This window comes from Callospermophilus lateralis, chromosome 2, assembly GCF_048772815.1.
Source record: "Callospermophilus lateralis isolate mCalLat2 chromosome 2, mCalLat2.hap1, whole genome shotgun sequence".
Classification (NCBI taxonomy): domain Eukaryota; kingdom Metazoa; phylum Chordata; class Mammalia; order Rodentia; family Sciuridae; genus Callospermophilus; species Callospermophilus lateralis.
This window is the reverse complement of record NC_135306.1, coordinates 35750150-35767808: the sequence shown is the minus strand read 5'-3', so window position 1 is coordinate 35767808 and position 17659 is coordinate 35750150. Positions and strand designations below refer to the sequence as shown.

Below are 17659 nucleotides of genomic sequence, written 5' to 3'. Positions count from 1 at the left end.
TTAATGTGGTGCTGGGGATTGAACCCAGGGCCTTGTGCATGCAAGGCAAGCACTCTACCAACTGGGCTATATCCTTACTCCCCATGATTTATTCTTTTTTTTTTTTAATATATTCTTTTTGGTATGGGGAATTGAACTCAGGGGCACTCAACCTCTGAGCCACATCCCCAGCTCTATTGTATTTTATTTAGAGACAGGTTCTCACTAAGTTGCTTAGTGCCTCACTGTTGCTGAGGCTGGCTTTGAACTCACGATCCTCCTGCCCCAGCCTCCCGAGCTACTGGGATTACAGGTGTGTGCCACTGCACCCAGCCCTGTGACTTATTCTTAATATGAAAACTATCATGTGATGTCTTTTTTTTTTTTAATATTTTTTAGTTGTTAATGGACCTTTATTTATTTATTTATATGTGGTGCTGAGATTCAAACCCAGTGCCTTACACATGCTAGGCATGTGCTCTACCATTGAGCTACAACCCCAGCCCCACATCATGTGATATCTTTTTTTTTTAATGGACTTTTATTTTTTATTTATTTATATGTGGTGCTGAGAATCAAACCCAGTGCCTCACACTTGCTAGGCAAGCACTCTGCTACTGAGTCACAACCCCAGCCCAAATCATGTGATATCTTGAAGTGAAAAATGAGTCTCCAAAAAAAGTATAAAATGGCATATACTGTAGAATATTCTATTCTATATAGAATTTCAGCACCACATATAAATAAATAAATAAATAAAGGTCTATTAACAACTAAAAAACATTTTTAAAAAAAGACATTACATGATAGTTTTCATATTAAGAATAAGTCACAGGGCTGGGTGCAGTGGCACACACCTGTAATCCCAGCAGCTCCGGAGGCTGGGGCAAGAGGATCGTGAGTTCAAAGCCAGCCTCAGCAACTATGTAAAAAATGAACAGAAAAGGAATAGAAGGGCTCAAAAGAAATACTATCTCTGACTGAATGGTAAAACTTTAAAGTGATACTTTTTCTTACTGCTCTTTGATATTTCTCTATCCTATAGTATTATCAAAATTGTAAAACCAAACACCTATTTATAAAAGTACTGCTGCTGGCAAATGCCTTTAATACATTTCCTTTTTTTTTTTCCTCCTCAGAAAATAGGAAAAGTACCTCTGGACAGAATGCAGAATACTGGTTCCCTGAGGGAAACTGAGGGTTCTCTGCCAGAGCCCTGGTATCTGAGAACACTCCCTGTGGCATGGCTGCCTGGAGCCATTGGCTCACCTGTTCTTAAGATGCTCTGGGCCTTCGCATTGCCAAGTTTCGCAGCTTGGATGAGGTGGAGTGCACCCACGGCTTCATCTTTTGGCACTGACATCCCTTCCACCAAGAGCAGGTCCTCTGAGCCGAGTGAAAAGAGTGAGGAGAAGCAATTGTTAGTGAGCTGTGGGCAGCCCTGGGGAGAGGCCAAGCTTATATGCCTATGGGCACCAAGCCCCTGAGTGAGGTGCTCTCTGTTTACAGTTGCAGGGCTGAAGATGAAACTCAGTAGTAGAGCACTTGCCTAGCATGCACAAGGCCCTGAGTTCAATTCCCAGCCCCATGGACACATCATGCAAAACTTTATTATTCACAAACATCCATATGTATTGCCCCCAAAGCCTTTGCTGCCCTCTTGATAACTGGCTATACATAATCCAGAACTTCTATAGCTGGGAAAAATCTCAAAATGTGATGACAGTCTTCTAGCCTTCTGGCTCCCTTGCTTTTCACTTCTAATACTGGAGTCTTAAAAGTATTCTGTCCCCACAAATGATCAGGCTCCTTAATTCAGTTCCATCCTCATCTACCCCAGACGCAGTGCCACACTACTTCAGTGCCCAATGTTCTAGGGCAGCACGGCACAGCAACTGCGGAGAAGTCAGGCAGAGTGCAGTTCCAGCTCTGCCACTACTAACTGCATAGACCTCCCCATGTCACTTCATCACTATATATTTCTCCCTTCTAGAATACTGGGGCAATAGTACTTAGGGTCATTTCAGAGATCAAATGAGATAATAGATTATAAAGTACTTAACAGTGCTGGCTAGAGTAAATGCTAAATAAACTAGAGATTTTTATTACTTGTGGTCTTTGTCTTTCTGCCAGTCACCAATCCAGATCAATCCCCAGCCCAATCTATTATTCTAGGCTCTGAAGGAAGAAAATCCCCAATCATGCAGACGACTACCTAGATACCAATAGATTTCTCCTGTCTTTCCTGAGCCTCACAGTTACCAGTTCTCACTTTCTCATTGTTCTTCTATACCTTCACCAATACATTTCCACACTTCTTACTTCTCTGATAAAAGATGCCACTAGGCTGGATTCCTGTACTTGTCTGCCCCCACCTACAAATCAATCAGTGCTTGCACATTTTTGTTCTTGCCCTCTACCTGGCTTTGCAACTCATTTCTTCCCACCTGTTCAGAGACTCTATGGCTGGTACTCCACACCTGTTCTCCTGCATTCCAAACCTTCACTTCCATTCCCATGGTTTCTGTCCCACCAGTACATGCTTACAGATTGGTTCTGAAGCAAAAAAAGATACCAACCATCATGTAGCTTTTTGGCTTCCCTCATGTATAAAGTATAGATATACATGTGGAACATAAAAAATACATCTGTGGTAGGGAAGTTTCACCCTCACCAGGGGCGGGGAAAATCATTTAAACAGGCTCTCTAGGGCAAAATGAAACCCAACATTCAAACATGAACATAGTTTAAGAGCATCAAATGATGTCCTTGTGGCCAAAGCCAATGAACTTTTTCAAAATTCTCATAAGTAGCACTTAACATTACTGACTACACCCTCTGAAACACTCTTTTTTTGGTTGATCCTATGAAGTTTTCCCTTTTCTGGCTCCCCCCACCCCCAAGCCTCTCCCTGCCCCTCCAATGCTGATGCTGCTCAGCATTCCATCCTTGACTCTGGCTTGCCTCATTCCCTGATCTCATTCATAGGCTTAACTACCACCTCCATAATGACAATTTCCAGTCCCTCTTTCTAGCTTAGTCATCCTCCTGAGTGACAGATCCCAGTGTTCAGCTGCCTCATAAGCATTTCTACCTGGATGTCCTCCAAGTACCCAACCATCATCTTGTCCATTTTCAGAATATAGTATTCAGCCTTAATTGGATCCAATTGTAGGCATTTTTAACTACAGTCCTTCCCTTTGCTTGCCCCAATTTTAAAAATAGCTAATCCCATAGATCATAACCCCCCTCCTCCAATAGGGGCAAGAGGGAGCGCTGTATTAGGGATAAAAGCAGGTGGACTGGCTGTCCTGGTGTGCCTGTTCTCCTGATTCCCTCTGAGGGCACACCCTTCTGCAGAATAATTTTTTGCCTTGCCGACCCACTTCTGAACACGTTTGATTTCTTGCGGCACCTCGGTATTCTAACATGCCTATACCAAGTCAACATTCCCACCCCTGAGCTGTCCAACCAGAAAACTGAAAGTCACTTCCAGACTGTCCCACCTAAAGCCATCCTCCGTTCAACTGCCAAGTTAGGAGTTTAGTGAAGAATCTAAAATTCAGATCTGTCTGCGTCTTTCCTATACTATTTGTTAATGGCTTTTCTCCTGCTACACTATGCCCAGTCTTGCCCTTTATGCACCCACGCCACTGTTTTCATGCCTAGAAGAGCTCCCCTGACCACTCACACTTGCTTGATTAACTCTCTGGTTCTGATGTTCAACTCCCAGGAAGGCACCTGGCACTCCCTCCCTGTGCAGAGGGTGAAGTGGCACTTGCAGTGTCCTGATTACTTGCATTTGTGTTCCTTGGCCTTAATGTTCAGTGGCTTTAACACAATATGTAATAATGACATTAATTGAATCTGTCCATCCTGACTTGCATAACATGTCTAGAAACAGCTTTAATTCAAAGAAATCTCTCAGTTCAAAAACTGTAAGATGTTCATTTCTTGCTTAATTAAAATGTACCCGCCCTGTGCTAATGGCTGAGAAACAAAACTAAAAGAAATCATCCCTTATGTCTTGGACCTCTAGGCCCCTGTCCACCTCTACCCCTAGAGAGGGAGAGTGTTATTTTGGTTCAGAGCCAAGCATCAGTGGAACATCAGGAGGGAGCCCTGGCTCTTCCTCTAGGAAGTGAAAAGGTTAAAAGCCCTGGCTTCAGTGTTCGGCTCCTTGGATACTTGTCTACTATTTGGTTACTTAATCCCTAAGGGGAAAGATACCAACCATCATGTAGCTTTTTGGCTTCCCGCTGCAAGGCCATTCCGGAAGCATATGCTTCAATGCATCCATGGCTTCCGCAAGAACAGTCAGGCCCATCCAGAGACACAACAAGGTGGCCAAGTTCTGCAGCACAGAAGGAGCTTCCATGGATCAATTCATGCTGATGGATGATCCCACCACCAATTCCTGCATTAAGAGACAAAAATCTATGATGTGGCAATGCCTCACTGGTTTAGCAAAGTTTTCCAATGCTTGCTTTTCTAGACAGTTGAAATGTAGTATGCACCAAAACTTTATTTGGCAGCATTTTGAAAGGAAATATTTTTAGCAGATCTTTGGATACCTGTGTCACATCTGCTTGGTTCACTCCAGTTTCAAACATAGCTATGGCAGACAGTTCAGGGCGCCTGGCTCACCTAGTATTGATGGCTTACCCCCTTCAAGCACACGCTGCCTGTCTCTGCGCACCATGGCCACCTCCCACACCACAGTAAGAGCCCACTCAGCCATGAAGGCACAGTGCCAAGAGGCAGCCCTCACCAGGTGAGACAGGAGCCAGCATCTACAAGTGGACAATTCTGCACTCTGCTCTATAGGCTTTTTCAGGTTGTGGGAGATTTCAACCCCCACTGCCCTTAAGGCCACCTTGATAATGCTTCCTTTAACGGCTTTTCTCCTACTATGTTTCACTCTTCCCACTCCCTCCTGCTTCTCAGGTTCATTTCCTAAAGAAAATACCTATACCCAAATGGTTGTTATCAGGCTCTGCTTCTCCCCTAACCCCAGTACTGAGGATGGAACCTAGGGTGTTCTGCCACTCAAATACATCCCAAGTCCTTATTATTTTTTGAGGTAGGGCTTTACTAAGTTGCTGAGGCTGGCCTCAAACTTGTGATCCTCCTTCCTCAGCCTCCTGAGTATCTGGGATTACAGGTATGTGCCACCATTATACCCAACTCATACTTTTGCTTTGAGGAAAGCCAAGATAAAACAATCCAAAATAGGGCTGGGGACACAGCTCAGTTGGACATAGCTCACAGCCTTGCATGCATAAGGACCTGAGTTCAATCCTCAGTACCATCAAAAAAGAAAAAATCAAAAAAATCTGGGCTGGGGTTGTGAGTCAGCATGTGTGAGGCACTGAACTCGATCCTCAGCACCACATAAAGTAAAATAAGACATTGTGTCCATCTATAAATAAAAAAAATAAATATTAAAAAAATTCCAAAATATATCACATACCACCTGCTTCTCTGAAGCAGAGAATATGAATATGATTTTGTCTCTCTTTCTCTCAACCTTTATTTTATTTGTTTTTATTTATTTATTTTTTTTATGTGGTGGCGGGGATCAAACCCAGTGCCTCATGCATGTTAGGCAAGCACTCAACCACTGAGCCACAACCCTGGCCCCTGGTTTTGTCTCTTCTTGATGATGCTATAACTAAAAATTCAATTCAAATGTTATGAATATAAACAATCATCTTTCGAATGGAGTTTAGGAATTATTAAGGAATACGGGGATCTTGGCTTAGAAAGCTCTGCTTTTAAGAGCTGTCCTTCCATCTGTCACCACCCCTCTGATTTACAGCTTGTTAACTACTCTGAACTAGGAAATGGTATCCAAGTTAGCTAAAACCACATCCAAGAAAAGGGAGGAACTATATAAGCTAAAGTACATGACCTCAAAGGGAGAGGTAATATAGTGCAGAGTTTAAGCACACCCAAGTGTTAAGATTAGGCATATTCTAACCTAACTACTTCATTAGATGAATCTACTTTCCTCATTTAAAAAACAAAATTGTTCCCCTTAAATATATACAATAAAAATAAAATTTAAAAAAAAACCAGGAAAACCAAATTTGGACATCAATGAAAATGACAAAAGTAGGGAACTTCAAAAATCCATCCTGCCACTTAAGCAATGAATAAGGTGGCAAGGCTGTCAGAATCAACTTGTTTTACAACTCCTGAAACTCAACCAAAGATTTACAACATGGAAAGGAAGAAGGAAAATAGTTTATCTCAGTAAGTCTGATTTTTAATTTAACTTAACCTGGACCCACCCACTCCCTTGCTTGGAAGTGACCTTGAACAACAGCCCCATTCCCAGTTCTGGCATATAGATACCAGTACCTGAGGAAGCAGAATCAACTGGTTCTCAAAAAATTGTGGTTGTTTTGACTTACCTGGTAGTTCCCTGGAAGACCAGTTCCAAGAGCTTCCTTATCTCTCACCTAACTGGGAACTGTTCAATGCTAAGGGGAGTTATACACAGGTGTTTGTAAAAGGCATTTAAAGGTAAAATGTATTAGTCTCTAGTGCCTAGAACAAAGCAGCTGAGACATGTAACAGACTAAAAAAACCAGGAGGAAAAGCTGAAGAATGAGAAATTTGGGGGAATAAGAACTCTGACTATGTATGACAAGTTCCTAGAAATTTAGAAGGCCATAGGCAAGCCTAGCGCTGGGCACATGCTTAGAAAACACCTGGGAAAGCCTTAAGCTCTCACCTGTGGTTCACATACTCAAGCTGGAAGCAAAGACTAAGGCAGAGTTGTAACTGCTTAGCTGAGGTTGAAGATGAGTTCCAACACAGATTCTAGCTCCTTCCCTTCCTCTCTTACCTGTGCCTGTGATAAGTGTAACAAAGTTTTCCAGTCCCTTTCCTTGGCCAAATTTCCTTTCTGCCATGGCAGCACAATTGCCATCGTTGTCTACCCACACGGGGAGATGCAAAGTGTCAGAGAGGGGGGTCCTGAGATCCACAGAGTTCCATTCTTGTATCAGTTTGGTTGAATGCAGCACAATCCCTTCCTGAGGATTTACACGGCCACCTGTGGAAATGCCTGAGCTCCACCACAAACACAAGGAAAATAATTCTGATTAGCAATCTTAGGAAGGCATCCCAACTTTCTCAGCTCAGAACACAAATTAGAGCTGGTGATGTAGCTTATTGGTACAGCTGCTTGCCTAGCATGTATAAGCATTATTTAAGGAAAAGTTTTCATCAGCAATATATTATTGCACTAAGAAACAAGGTGATGTAAACTCAACTTTATATAGAAGTGACTAAACAGTATAACACAAGTGATGAGAAGCTCAGTAGTGTCAAGGAAATAAGAATTATAAAAGCAGCACTACAAAAAAAAAAATCAACACACACACACACACACATTAATTCACTCAAGATCTCAATACAAACATTGCCAAGGACTACAAGGAAATATTAGACAGTTTTATAAATATTAGACAGTAAATCTTTAGCTCCCCACAGATTTACAGAACCATCAGTGCTTCTCCCATAATACTTGTCAGCATCCCAGGAAGTCACCATGCTTTGGGTATACAGACAGGACCAGAGCCATCTGTACACAGGCAGACCATGACATGATGTTCAATTAAACATCAGAACTCAGTAGACTGTACATTAAGATGAATATTTCTTGGATTTATAATTTACCATCTTACCTACTCCCAAAATTCTGCAATTCAGTTTTACAGCTTCTGCTGCAGCTTCCACACACATCTGTAGGATTAAATTAATTCTCTCTTCATAGGTTTTGGGATTGAACTGAGTATACTTCTTAACTATTTCACCCTACAAAAGAAAAAACAATAAGATCTATCTCACTTAGCTAAGGAGCGTATCACACAGTGCTATAGCACAGGCGTAGATGACTTAGATGCAAACTTAGATGATTGGGGACAGAGCCTTGTCTGGCTTCAACCAGCTATGGAATAAGCCCAAGTATTTTCTTGGGAATCCATCTTGATACAAAGTTGCTGAAGCAACAACTCCACAGCCAATGAAATGGACCCCTTTTTAAGCTTAAGGTGAACATTGGCTAACCTGAATCTCATTCACTAAAAGGTCATATTTTACTCTTTTTGATTGACACAATTTTTTTGTTTAAATTCTAGGGCAACTAAATAGTTATCCTACTTGAATTTTAATCATCCCTTGCAATTGAAACCAATTTATTCTATTTACTCAGGATAAATTTCCATGCTGAGCACATTGTTTAAATTACTGTGCTTTATGATGTTTTAAGACCAAACAGGGGTAATCCTTCCTATTTTTTGTTCCTATTTTTATATTTTTTCTTAATTCATCTCACTTGTATATTTTTATTATTTTCTTTTGGTACTGGCAATGAACCCAGGGCCTCCAGCATGCTAAGTAATTGGTAAGGAAAAGTTTTCATCAGCAATATATTATTGCACTAAGAAACATGGTGATGTAAACTCAACTTTATATAGAAGTGACTAAACAGAGTATAACACAAGTGATGAGAAGCTCAGTAGTGTCAAGGAAATACAAATTATAAAAGCAGGATGTGGATTGGTCTATGTGTAATCCACCTGGATTAATTAATTGCTGCTTTTGGAAGTTAGGTTCCTGCTTCCTATATATAGAAGGCAGACAGAAGCCCTATCTTCAAGTGTTAGCAGGAACAAACAGGAATTTCTATACAGTTTTTAGTTCACCCAGATGGGCACTTTAATGGGTAGTGGGGTCATGCCCAAGGAAGAGATCCTTGAGCTCTTAGAAACGATATTAGTGTTTTGTCCAAGTCTTCATCACAGCCCTTTTTATTTTGAGACAGGGACTCTAAATTGCTCAGGCTGGCCTTGAATTTATGATCCTCCTGCCTCAGCCTCCAGAATAGCTAGGATTACAGGCATGTACTGCCACACCAGCTCACTTATGTATTAATTTAAGAATAATGGTAAACTTAAAAAAAAACTGATTTATGATAATTTTATTCAACTTCAAAATCCCATTGGAATATTGACTAGAATTATATTAAATTTATAATCCAATTTGGGGACTACTGACATTTTTGAAATATTCAGTACTTTCACCAAGGACACTTTTTTAGGCCTTTATATTTTATAGTAAAGTTTTATAATTTTCTTTATGTACATCACATAGTTTTCTGGTTTTTTATTATTCTTCAGGAGTAGTTGTTTTGAACAGAGTCTCTTTTTCTCTTTAAATTCTTTTGTTATTAAGGGATTTTTACTTATCAATATAAGGGTTAAAACTATTACTAATAACAGGCATTAAAAATCAACCTGGGGTATGGGAATGGGAAAGACAGTAGAATGAATCAAACATAACTTTCCTGTGTTCATATAAGAATATACAACCAGTGTAACTCCACATCATGTACAACCATAAGAATGGGAAATTATATTTCATGTATATATGACACATCAAAATACATTCTACTGTCATTTATAACTAAAAAGAACAAATTTTTTTAAAAAAAATATTTTTAAAAGCAATCTAGAGGAGTGTTTCCCAACCTCACTATATTTCAGAATCTACTCTTAACAAATACTGATATGTCCACCCATCCCCAGAAATTCCAATTTAATTAGTGTGGGGCAGGAACCAGGCATCTGTGTTTTCTTAAAGCTTCCAAGTAATGCTAAATATGCAGGGGAGTCAACAAACACCACCTAATCTTTGTCTACAATTTCACCTAGGTAGAAAATTATTGATACTTACATATTTTTCATAATATCCAACCATGTTACTTGATTATCTTATTAACCCTATAAGCTAATTTCTTCAAATTGTCTAAATAATATCTTTGTTTTACTCTGTCTGCAATCTCCATTTTTGCTATTCCTTATTTTTTCCCTTTGTAATTTTCAGAATTTTATTAAAATAATGTTGCAAAAGTTTTTGTTTTCTTGATTTCAACAGGAATGCCTCTAGAATTTCACAAAGAATACTTGCCATGGATAAGAAATAAATCCTTTTCAGATTAAGAAAATATTGTTCTATTAACTTTTTTTTTTAAGTGTTTATGGGACTGCGGTGTAGCTCCATGATAGAGCACTTGCCTAACGTGCACGTGCGAGGTCCAGGGTTTGATCCCTGGCACTAAAAAAAAAAGTATAAGGGAGGCCTTTTAGTTTCTCTTAGGAAAAGTATGTTTTGTTTTGCTTTTCTGTATTTTTGATTAATGATATTAACGAGCTTCCTGTATTTTTGTTTTTAAAATCTTTGATATTTCTTGTGCACTTCTAAAACTTTATAATGTTTCAAACAAAGGTTTTTCCTCATTAAGTCATTCAGAGATCATGAAGGCACTCTCAGCCCGTCAATGCTGAGATGTCTAGTTAATAAAGATATGCTCTCTTCAATAAAGAATATACTTATAAAAATGCAAAGTGGAGAACCCATCTATCTGACAATATCTGAGAGAAGAAGCAACTTCTTTCACCCCATGCAGATGCACGTGCTTTTGGCTGGGTGGAAATGGTGATCAGCATGCTTCACACTCTATTCCACTGTGACTACTCCGATACTTTCAGGTCTCCTGGGTGGCAAAAGCCCTCTCTGATGCCTAAAAGTGTCTTTTCTCCCCATTGTTCACTCAAGTCTGCTACCTTGAATTCCCTGAAAATTTACTTCTTTGAAATGTTAATAGTTGATAAACAAGACACACATTGTAATAGATTCAAAATCAATACTATAGGCAAATGATTACACACTCTTGTATGTTTCTAGTCCTGTCTTACAACTATACATTTTAAAACTCAATTACTCAAATGGGATGCAAAATTAAGAGCTGAGCAGTGAGTATACCTTCATGCTGACTATTGCAACTCGGAGGTTCGTTCCACCAAGATCAACAGCCAAGGCACTTAGAGTTTCAAGAATATGGTCGATATCTTGAGAGATATTCTCCTTCACAGGAGGAAAGCAGAATTTCTTTTGTAGTGGCTCTTGAAGGTCAATAGATTTGAGAAACTTCAAAATCCTTGGAACAGCATTTCCATCTCCATATATCTTTGAACTACAATATCCAAAACAATTAAATTCACTGTATACATTAAGTGATGTTGAGGGTGTGGTTTAATGAAATCTGAAGGTTCAGGTAAAAATAGTTTGTGTTGCTCCTTTTTAAAATAACATTCTGGATGGTATATATACATAATGGAATATTTACTCAGCCATAAAGAAGTATGAAATTATGGCATTTGCCAGTAAATAGAGGAACTGGAAGCTACCATGCTAGGTGAAATAAGGCAATCCCCATACCCCGCTGTCCAATCTGATATGCAGATTGGACAGCGGGGTATAGGTGGAAAGGAGGAGAGATGGGAATGGGAAAGACAGTAGGATAATCAGACATTATTTTCCTATGTTCATATATGAATACACGACGTGAAACTTCTTATCATGTACAACCACAAGAATGGGAAGTTATACTACATGTATATATAATATGTCAAAATACATTCTACTGTCAGTATAACTAAAAAGAAAAAAATTAAAAATAAAATAACATGTCAGGGAGTGTACCTCAAAGGAATAGTGTTTGCCTAGAATTCATGAGGCCCTGGGTTTGATCCTCATCATTGCAAAAAATAATTTAAAAATACATAAACCAAAATAAAATAACATTTGTGCTATGTGTGTGTTGCATAATTTCAAAGCATCATGTACAAGACATATGATGATTCACAATGTTATCTGTCAATTAAAAAACTGGAAATCATAATTATACATAACTAAATAAAATAAAATGACATCTGGATCTCTGCAGCAATAGAATAACTAAGTGTCTGCGTTTTTGTCTTGCTTTTTAAGAAGTTTTATCTTTACCTTTCTGAGAAAATTCATCAATTTGAAATAGAAAGGACAGTCAAAATTAATCAAAATTCTGAACTAGAATTTTTTAATAGACACAATATCTTTATTTATTTACTTATTTATTTATGTGGTGCTGAGGTTCGAACCCAGTGCCTCCTGAATGCAAAGCAAGCGCTCAATCACTAAGCCACAACCCCCAGCCCTAGAATTTTTTTTTATATTTTTTTAGTTATTGGTGGATTTTTATTTTATTTATTTATATGCAGTGCTGAGAATCAAATCCAGTGCCTCGCACATGCTAGACAACTGCCCTACCACTGAACCACAACCCCTGCCCCTGACTAGAATATTTTTTAAGAAAATTAGTTACACTATTTCGTAATACTTCTAGAAAGTCAAATTAGGTTAAAATAGTATTTTCTATTCAAAGTACTGTATAATTAACTGAGACAAGTTTAAAAAATAAATTCTACATTAGAACCCTTGGGACAATACTAAGGGGTAAGATATCTGCCATTCCCGTCTCGCGGGCAGCTAGGGAGCCCTGGGCATGAGAAGAAAAGTTGTTAAGATGGGGACTAAACACTGGTCCACTGCAACTTTAAAGTGGTGCCTGAACTATTTCCCCTTTTAAAATACTTTAAAAAAGAGGCTGTATACTCACCAAGGGTATTGTTTACCAAACTGAAGGTGCAGTGCTTGCAATATTTTGTCTTGAGTGTCAGCATCCCGGACATGAAGGACATTCTCCCCTAGGTAAATCATGTCACATTTTAATGATTTGGACATGGGACTCTTCCATCTCCTTAGCCAATCATTCAATCAGCTGGTCAGGTATGACTGACCAGTCAATTGCCAGTGAGCTATTCAGGTAGCACTTTCTCTTCCTCCATTTCCTAACCAATTTGAGAAAGGGAATATAGTAAGAATGGTCACATTTTCAACAGGCTTGGCTAAGAGGAGTGGAAGAGTGGAGAGCAGTGTAGGTCACAGGAGAGATTGTTTTTGCTTTTAATATTTGAGAGGCCAACGCAAGTTTAAGATGAGGAAGTTAAACATACATGGAAGAGAAAGGATGCCTGATGGGCAAGTCCCTGAGAAGGCAGGAGGGGAGGGGACTTAGAGCACAGATAGAAGGATGAGCAGTGGACAGGCAGGAGACACACACATTCTCCGCTACCCTCATCATCACCACATATGCACACACTATAAAGGAAAATAAGAAGGAAAGGAGTCCTGAATGGGCACGTACAATTATGTAAGAGTGGAGGCAGAAAGACACAGACCAACAGACCACATTGCCAAATCCAGTGTTCAATTCTCCTTTCACATCATACTTAACTCTCAGCAGCATTCACCACCACCTCCTCAAAACACTATTTTCTGGGCATTATATCATATTCTCATTTTCCTCTAATCTCTCACCGGCAGTTCCTTTTCAATTTTCTTGGTGTGTGTGTGTGTGTGTGTGTGTGTGTGTGTGTGTGTGTTGTGGTGCTAGGGATTGAACCCAGGGCCTTCTGCATGTAAAGCAAGCGCTTTACCAACTGAGCTATATCCCCAGCCCTCAATTTCCTTGTTTTTGGTACTGGGCATTGAACCCAAGGGTGCTTTACCACTCAGCTTCATCCCCAGCCCTTTTTATTTTTTTATTTATTTTAATTTTGAGACAATCTCACAAAGTCTCTAAGACTGGCCTTGAACTTGGGATCCTCATGCATCAGCCTCCCAAGTTGCTGGTATGTACCAATACACCCTGCCCTTTTCAATTTTCCTTGCTAGCCTTTCCACCAAAACTCTTAATGTTGAAGAGCTCCAGAGGTTTGTCCTACGCTCCATTCTCTGCCTTACTGACAACTCTCCCTGGTTCATTTCATTTAGTCCTTGGTTTTAAATACCATTTAGGGCAGAATGCCATTATCTTTGATATCTTTCTTTTTTACTCCAGAAATGGAATTTTTAGCATCTGATCACCTAGCCAAAGACTAGCTAAGTATGGCCATGTGACTAAGTCCTGGTAAATGTGAAAAGTATTTGCAACTTCTAAGACATGCCTTTAAAGGAAAGGGCATCCTCCCCCTTTTTCTCCTTCCTAATGGTGAAAATACAGACTCTATAGCAGGAGTTAGAGATAACACCAGATAGAAGTTTCTGTGATAGCAACTCAACTGATGTCCTAACTACATAACCATCCATATGCCAATAACTTTCAAATTTCTATCTCCACCCCTAATTCTCCCTGAACTATTTAGTTGCTTATTGCCATCTCTGCTGTGGTTATCTAATAGACATGGGAACATAACACAGCCATTAGAGAATTCTTAATTGCATCCTCCCCAAGATCTGTTCCTCCCTCAGAACTTCCTTATCTGGAAAATATACCCCCCCACTGCTCAATATAAAAACCTAGGCATGACTATGATTCCTTTCTTTTACAACCCACATCCAAGCATCAGCAAACCCAAATCAATTCTTCTGCATCTCTAATACTACCATTTAGCCTAAGCCACTATTCTCTCTCATCTGCACAAATAGTCCCTGTCTGTCTCCCTGCTTCACCTCTTGCCCTATCACACTCCATTCTCTCCATAAGCAGACACAGTAATCTTTCCAAAGTGCAAGCCATAGCATTCCATTCTCTCCCTTAACTGGATTCCCATGATACTTAGAAAAAATTACCAATTTTGTAAGCCAGTACTTTGGCTTATAGAAGTCTGCCCACTTCTCTACCTTTTGCCCACTACTTTATGGCCACACTGACGCTTCTGTTTCTCAAATACATCAAACTTGTTTCCACCTTAGGGCATCACACTGGCTATTCCCGCTGCTTCTCCCTGCTCTTCACAAAGCTGACTTTGTCATTCAGGTCTCAGCTTAAGTGTCATTCCCTGAAAGAGACCTTTCCTTACCAACCTAATACAGCTCATCACATTACTTTGTGTCAGTATAACACATAGAAATCCTGATATTTTTATTTTTGTAATCCATCCCCCCTCCCATGACATCTAAGTTATATGAGAGCTCATTCCTTGTTAGTCTAATTTACTAACAAATCCAGTGTCTAGCACATGGCATGGCATTTTCTGAATTTGAAACAATTTCCATCTCACAGTTTCTATTTTCTCTATGAAGTGAGAAGCAAAGTAATGTTCTGGAATGAGAGATGATCTAAAGGTAAAAGAAAGAGCAGCAATTATGAAGAATGGAAGAAAGAGCAGAGCTGGAACAAGTCTTACCATTAACTGCAGATATATATTTGCATGTAGATAGTATTAGAACTTGGACTAATGTTAAAAACAGGATCTAGCTCAGCATATTAATAATAATCCTGATACCTTAGTTATTAAGGAGCATCTTTCATAGAATTGCCATAATTTAAAGTACTGATTGAAGAGACTTCATGAGGCCCAGAAGACACAAGAGTAGTATACTATGTGTCATAGACTCATGACTATGGTATGAAAGAGTAGTACAGTATGTGTCATATACTCATGACACATCAACCACATTTCTTTTTAACCACAAACTCAAATACAGCCTTCAAAAATCATAATTAAGAACCACTTACTCTAATTGAAATTACAAGGACAATAAAAATATAAATAGAGCTTTAAATTTTGGTAATCATTATGTACTTTTTATAGACTATTTCCAGATTTAAGCTATTCGTCATTCACCTCATTCACTCACTTGCTCACAAAAATATATGCCTAGCACCAATATAAGCATACCTTATGATAACTCACAGAAATATAGAAAGCCTAGTCAACTGAGATATAAGCAAAGGCAAACACCTGTTTCTCTTCCAATCTGACGTGTTCCTAGGTTGATCACAGGTGTTCCAAAAGCACCAACCTCTCGTACCCCACAGCTGCTATTCCCAATCATACAACCGGCATGCGCAACCAGCTGTATAAACTGGTCAAATGGGACATGTTTAACTGCACGAAAATTGGGATGATGCTCAATTCCCTTCTTCCGCATCACTCGAACCATCTCTTTGCTACCTGTGAAAATGAGAAGAACCAACTGTTAAATGGTATATGAGACAAAGAAACCATTTCCATTAGAAAGTATTCCCACCCCCCGCTTGAGGAAATCTCCATAAAAACTCATACTAGTTATTGAGGAAATAATAATTTTAATCATAAGTCTTTTCAGGAATGATGAGCATCTAAAATGTCTGGCTAGCTCTCTACTTCAATTCATCCTGGAACTCAAACAGTTGGAGCTTTTGAAACAAAATTCAATGAAGCAAATACTTTTATTAATGCTGCAGTAAAAATCTTTACCTTAATCAACAATTAAGAGCTAAACCCAGGCCTACAGTCTATGTCCCTTAATCTGGAGATCCTAAGTGGAAAGGTCTCATTCTTCACACCCCAGGGACATGCATCAGAAAACCTCTGCCTAACTCGCTCATATTTACAGTAACAATAGCTCAACTGGACAGCACTCCCACCTATGTGGGCTAAACTCCAAGAAAATTCAAATCGATTCTGATACCATAGTGGACATTTTTAAAACTTTTTTTTTTTTTTTTTTGCAGTGCTGAAGATTGAACTTAGGGCCATGCATGTGCTAAGCAAGCATTCTACCACTGAGCTACACCCAGCCCAATATTTTATTTAAATGCATGATTTCAAAACAATTTAAAGATACTTGAGGGAAAAGCTTCTCTTCATCCTCTCCTAGATGGAGGGAAAATTGCTCATCTGAAGGATTAGAATGTAGGACAGTGACCACACTATGCCTACCAGTGGACAGGAACCACTGATTATCAGAAGCCATGCATGCCATTCTTATATTAACTTTATCTATGTAGCAAGGTAGGTCAATGGGCTCAGGGTCTCACTCTTAGGAGTGAGCCTGGCCACTTCTCTCTGCATACAGTGTTGCCAGAGCACTCCAGTCACCATCTGTAATTACCGTAGTATGTGATACACTAGAGGTACTACTATTCCAAGATTCAGACTTGGAATCAGTTAAAGGCTTATCTTTGGCCTTAGGCTTAAACCACAAGCATTAGTCCAATTTTCCAGAAAGTCCTACAGTGGGCAACTGGGCACAAAACCAGATAATGATAAAAATGATTGATGCCTTCATCCTTATTTCTTTATTGTTTCCTATGTACATCTTATCAAAAACTCCATGGAGCTGGGCGAGGTGATGCATGCCTAGAATCCCAGCAATTCTGGAGGTGAGGCAGAAGGATTGCAAATTTGATGAAGTGCCACTGGGTTCAAGCCCCAGCACTACAAAAACAAAGAAATAAAATACAACTTAGCGAGACCCTGTCTCAAAATAAAAAATAATAACAAAATAATAAATAATAAAAAAGGCTGGTAGCTCAGTGGTACAATGCCCCTCAGTTTGAACCCCAATTCCAAAAAAAGAAAAGAACCCCACCAAAAAAAATGAAATTAAAAAAAAGAAAAAAAATGACCCTTTAAATCATGGGGCCTTTTATAGAGGAAAAATAGCTCTATTCTAAAGTATATGCAATCAGGAAAATATATTACAAACAGAAGATACAATTTGAGAGATACATAAACATATTATATGGGTTTATGTAGAATTTAAAGGATTAGACAAGAATCAGTATTGAATTTTTCTGAAATATTGGCATATTACCTGGACAAAATCTGGATTAAGTATTCTTATATTTCAATGAACACTGTATTTTATTTCTTTGTTTTTGTAGTTCTGGGGATTGAACCCAGTGGTACTTCATCACTGAGGTCTTCAAGTATGCTAGTCAAGTGTTCTACCACTGAGCAACATCCCTAACCCCATAATACTTATTTTGTTTCCCCTAACAGAAAAGATT

At 39.1% G+C, this 17659-nt stretch overlaps 1 protein-coding gene across 5 annotated transcripts in view; it reads right to left on the bottom strand.

Annotated features, from left to right (window-relative positions):
- The window catches only part of Gne (glucosamine (UDP-N-acetyl)-2-epimerase/N-acetylmannosamine kinase), a 47674-nt gene that overhangs the window by 12429 nt on the left and 17586 nt on the right, over nucleotides 1-17659 (bottom strand). For all 5 annotated transcript variants that reach the window (XM_076845807.1, XM_076845806.2, XM_076845805.1 and 2 more), the window contains 7 exons: nucleotides 15624-15836; nucleotides 12494-12581; nucleotides 10819-11029; nucleotides 7680-7809; nucleotides 6836-7057; nucleotides 4214-4396; nucleotides 1249-1365 (listed from right to left, as the gene is read on the bottom strand). In XM_076845807.1, the coding sequence (XP_076701922.1) occupies nucleotides 1249-1365; nucleotides 4214-4396; nucleotides 6836-7057; nucleotides 7680-7809; nucleotides 10819-11029; nucleotides 12494-12581; nucleotides 15624-15836 (1164 nt within the window). The remainder of the gene's footprint in view (nucleotides 1-1248; nucleotides 1366-4213; nucleotides 4397-6835; nucleotides 7058-7679; nucleotides 7810-10818; nucleotides 11030-12493; nucleotides 12582-15623; nucleotides 15837-17659) is intronic.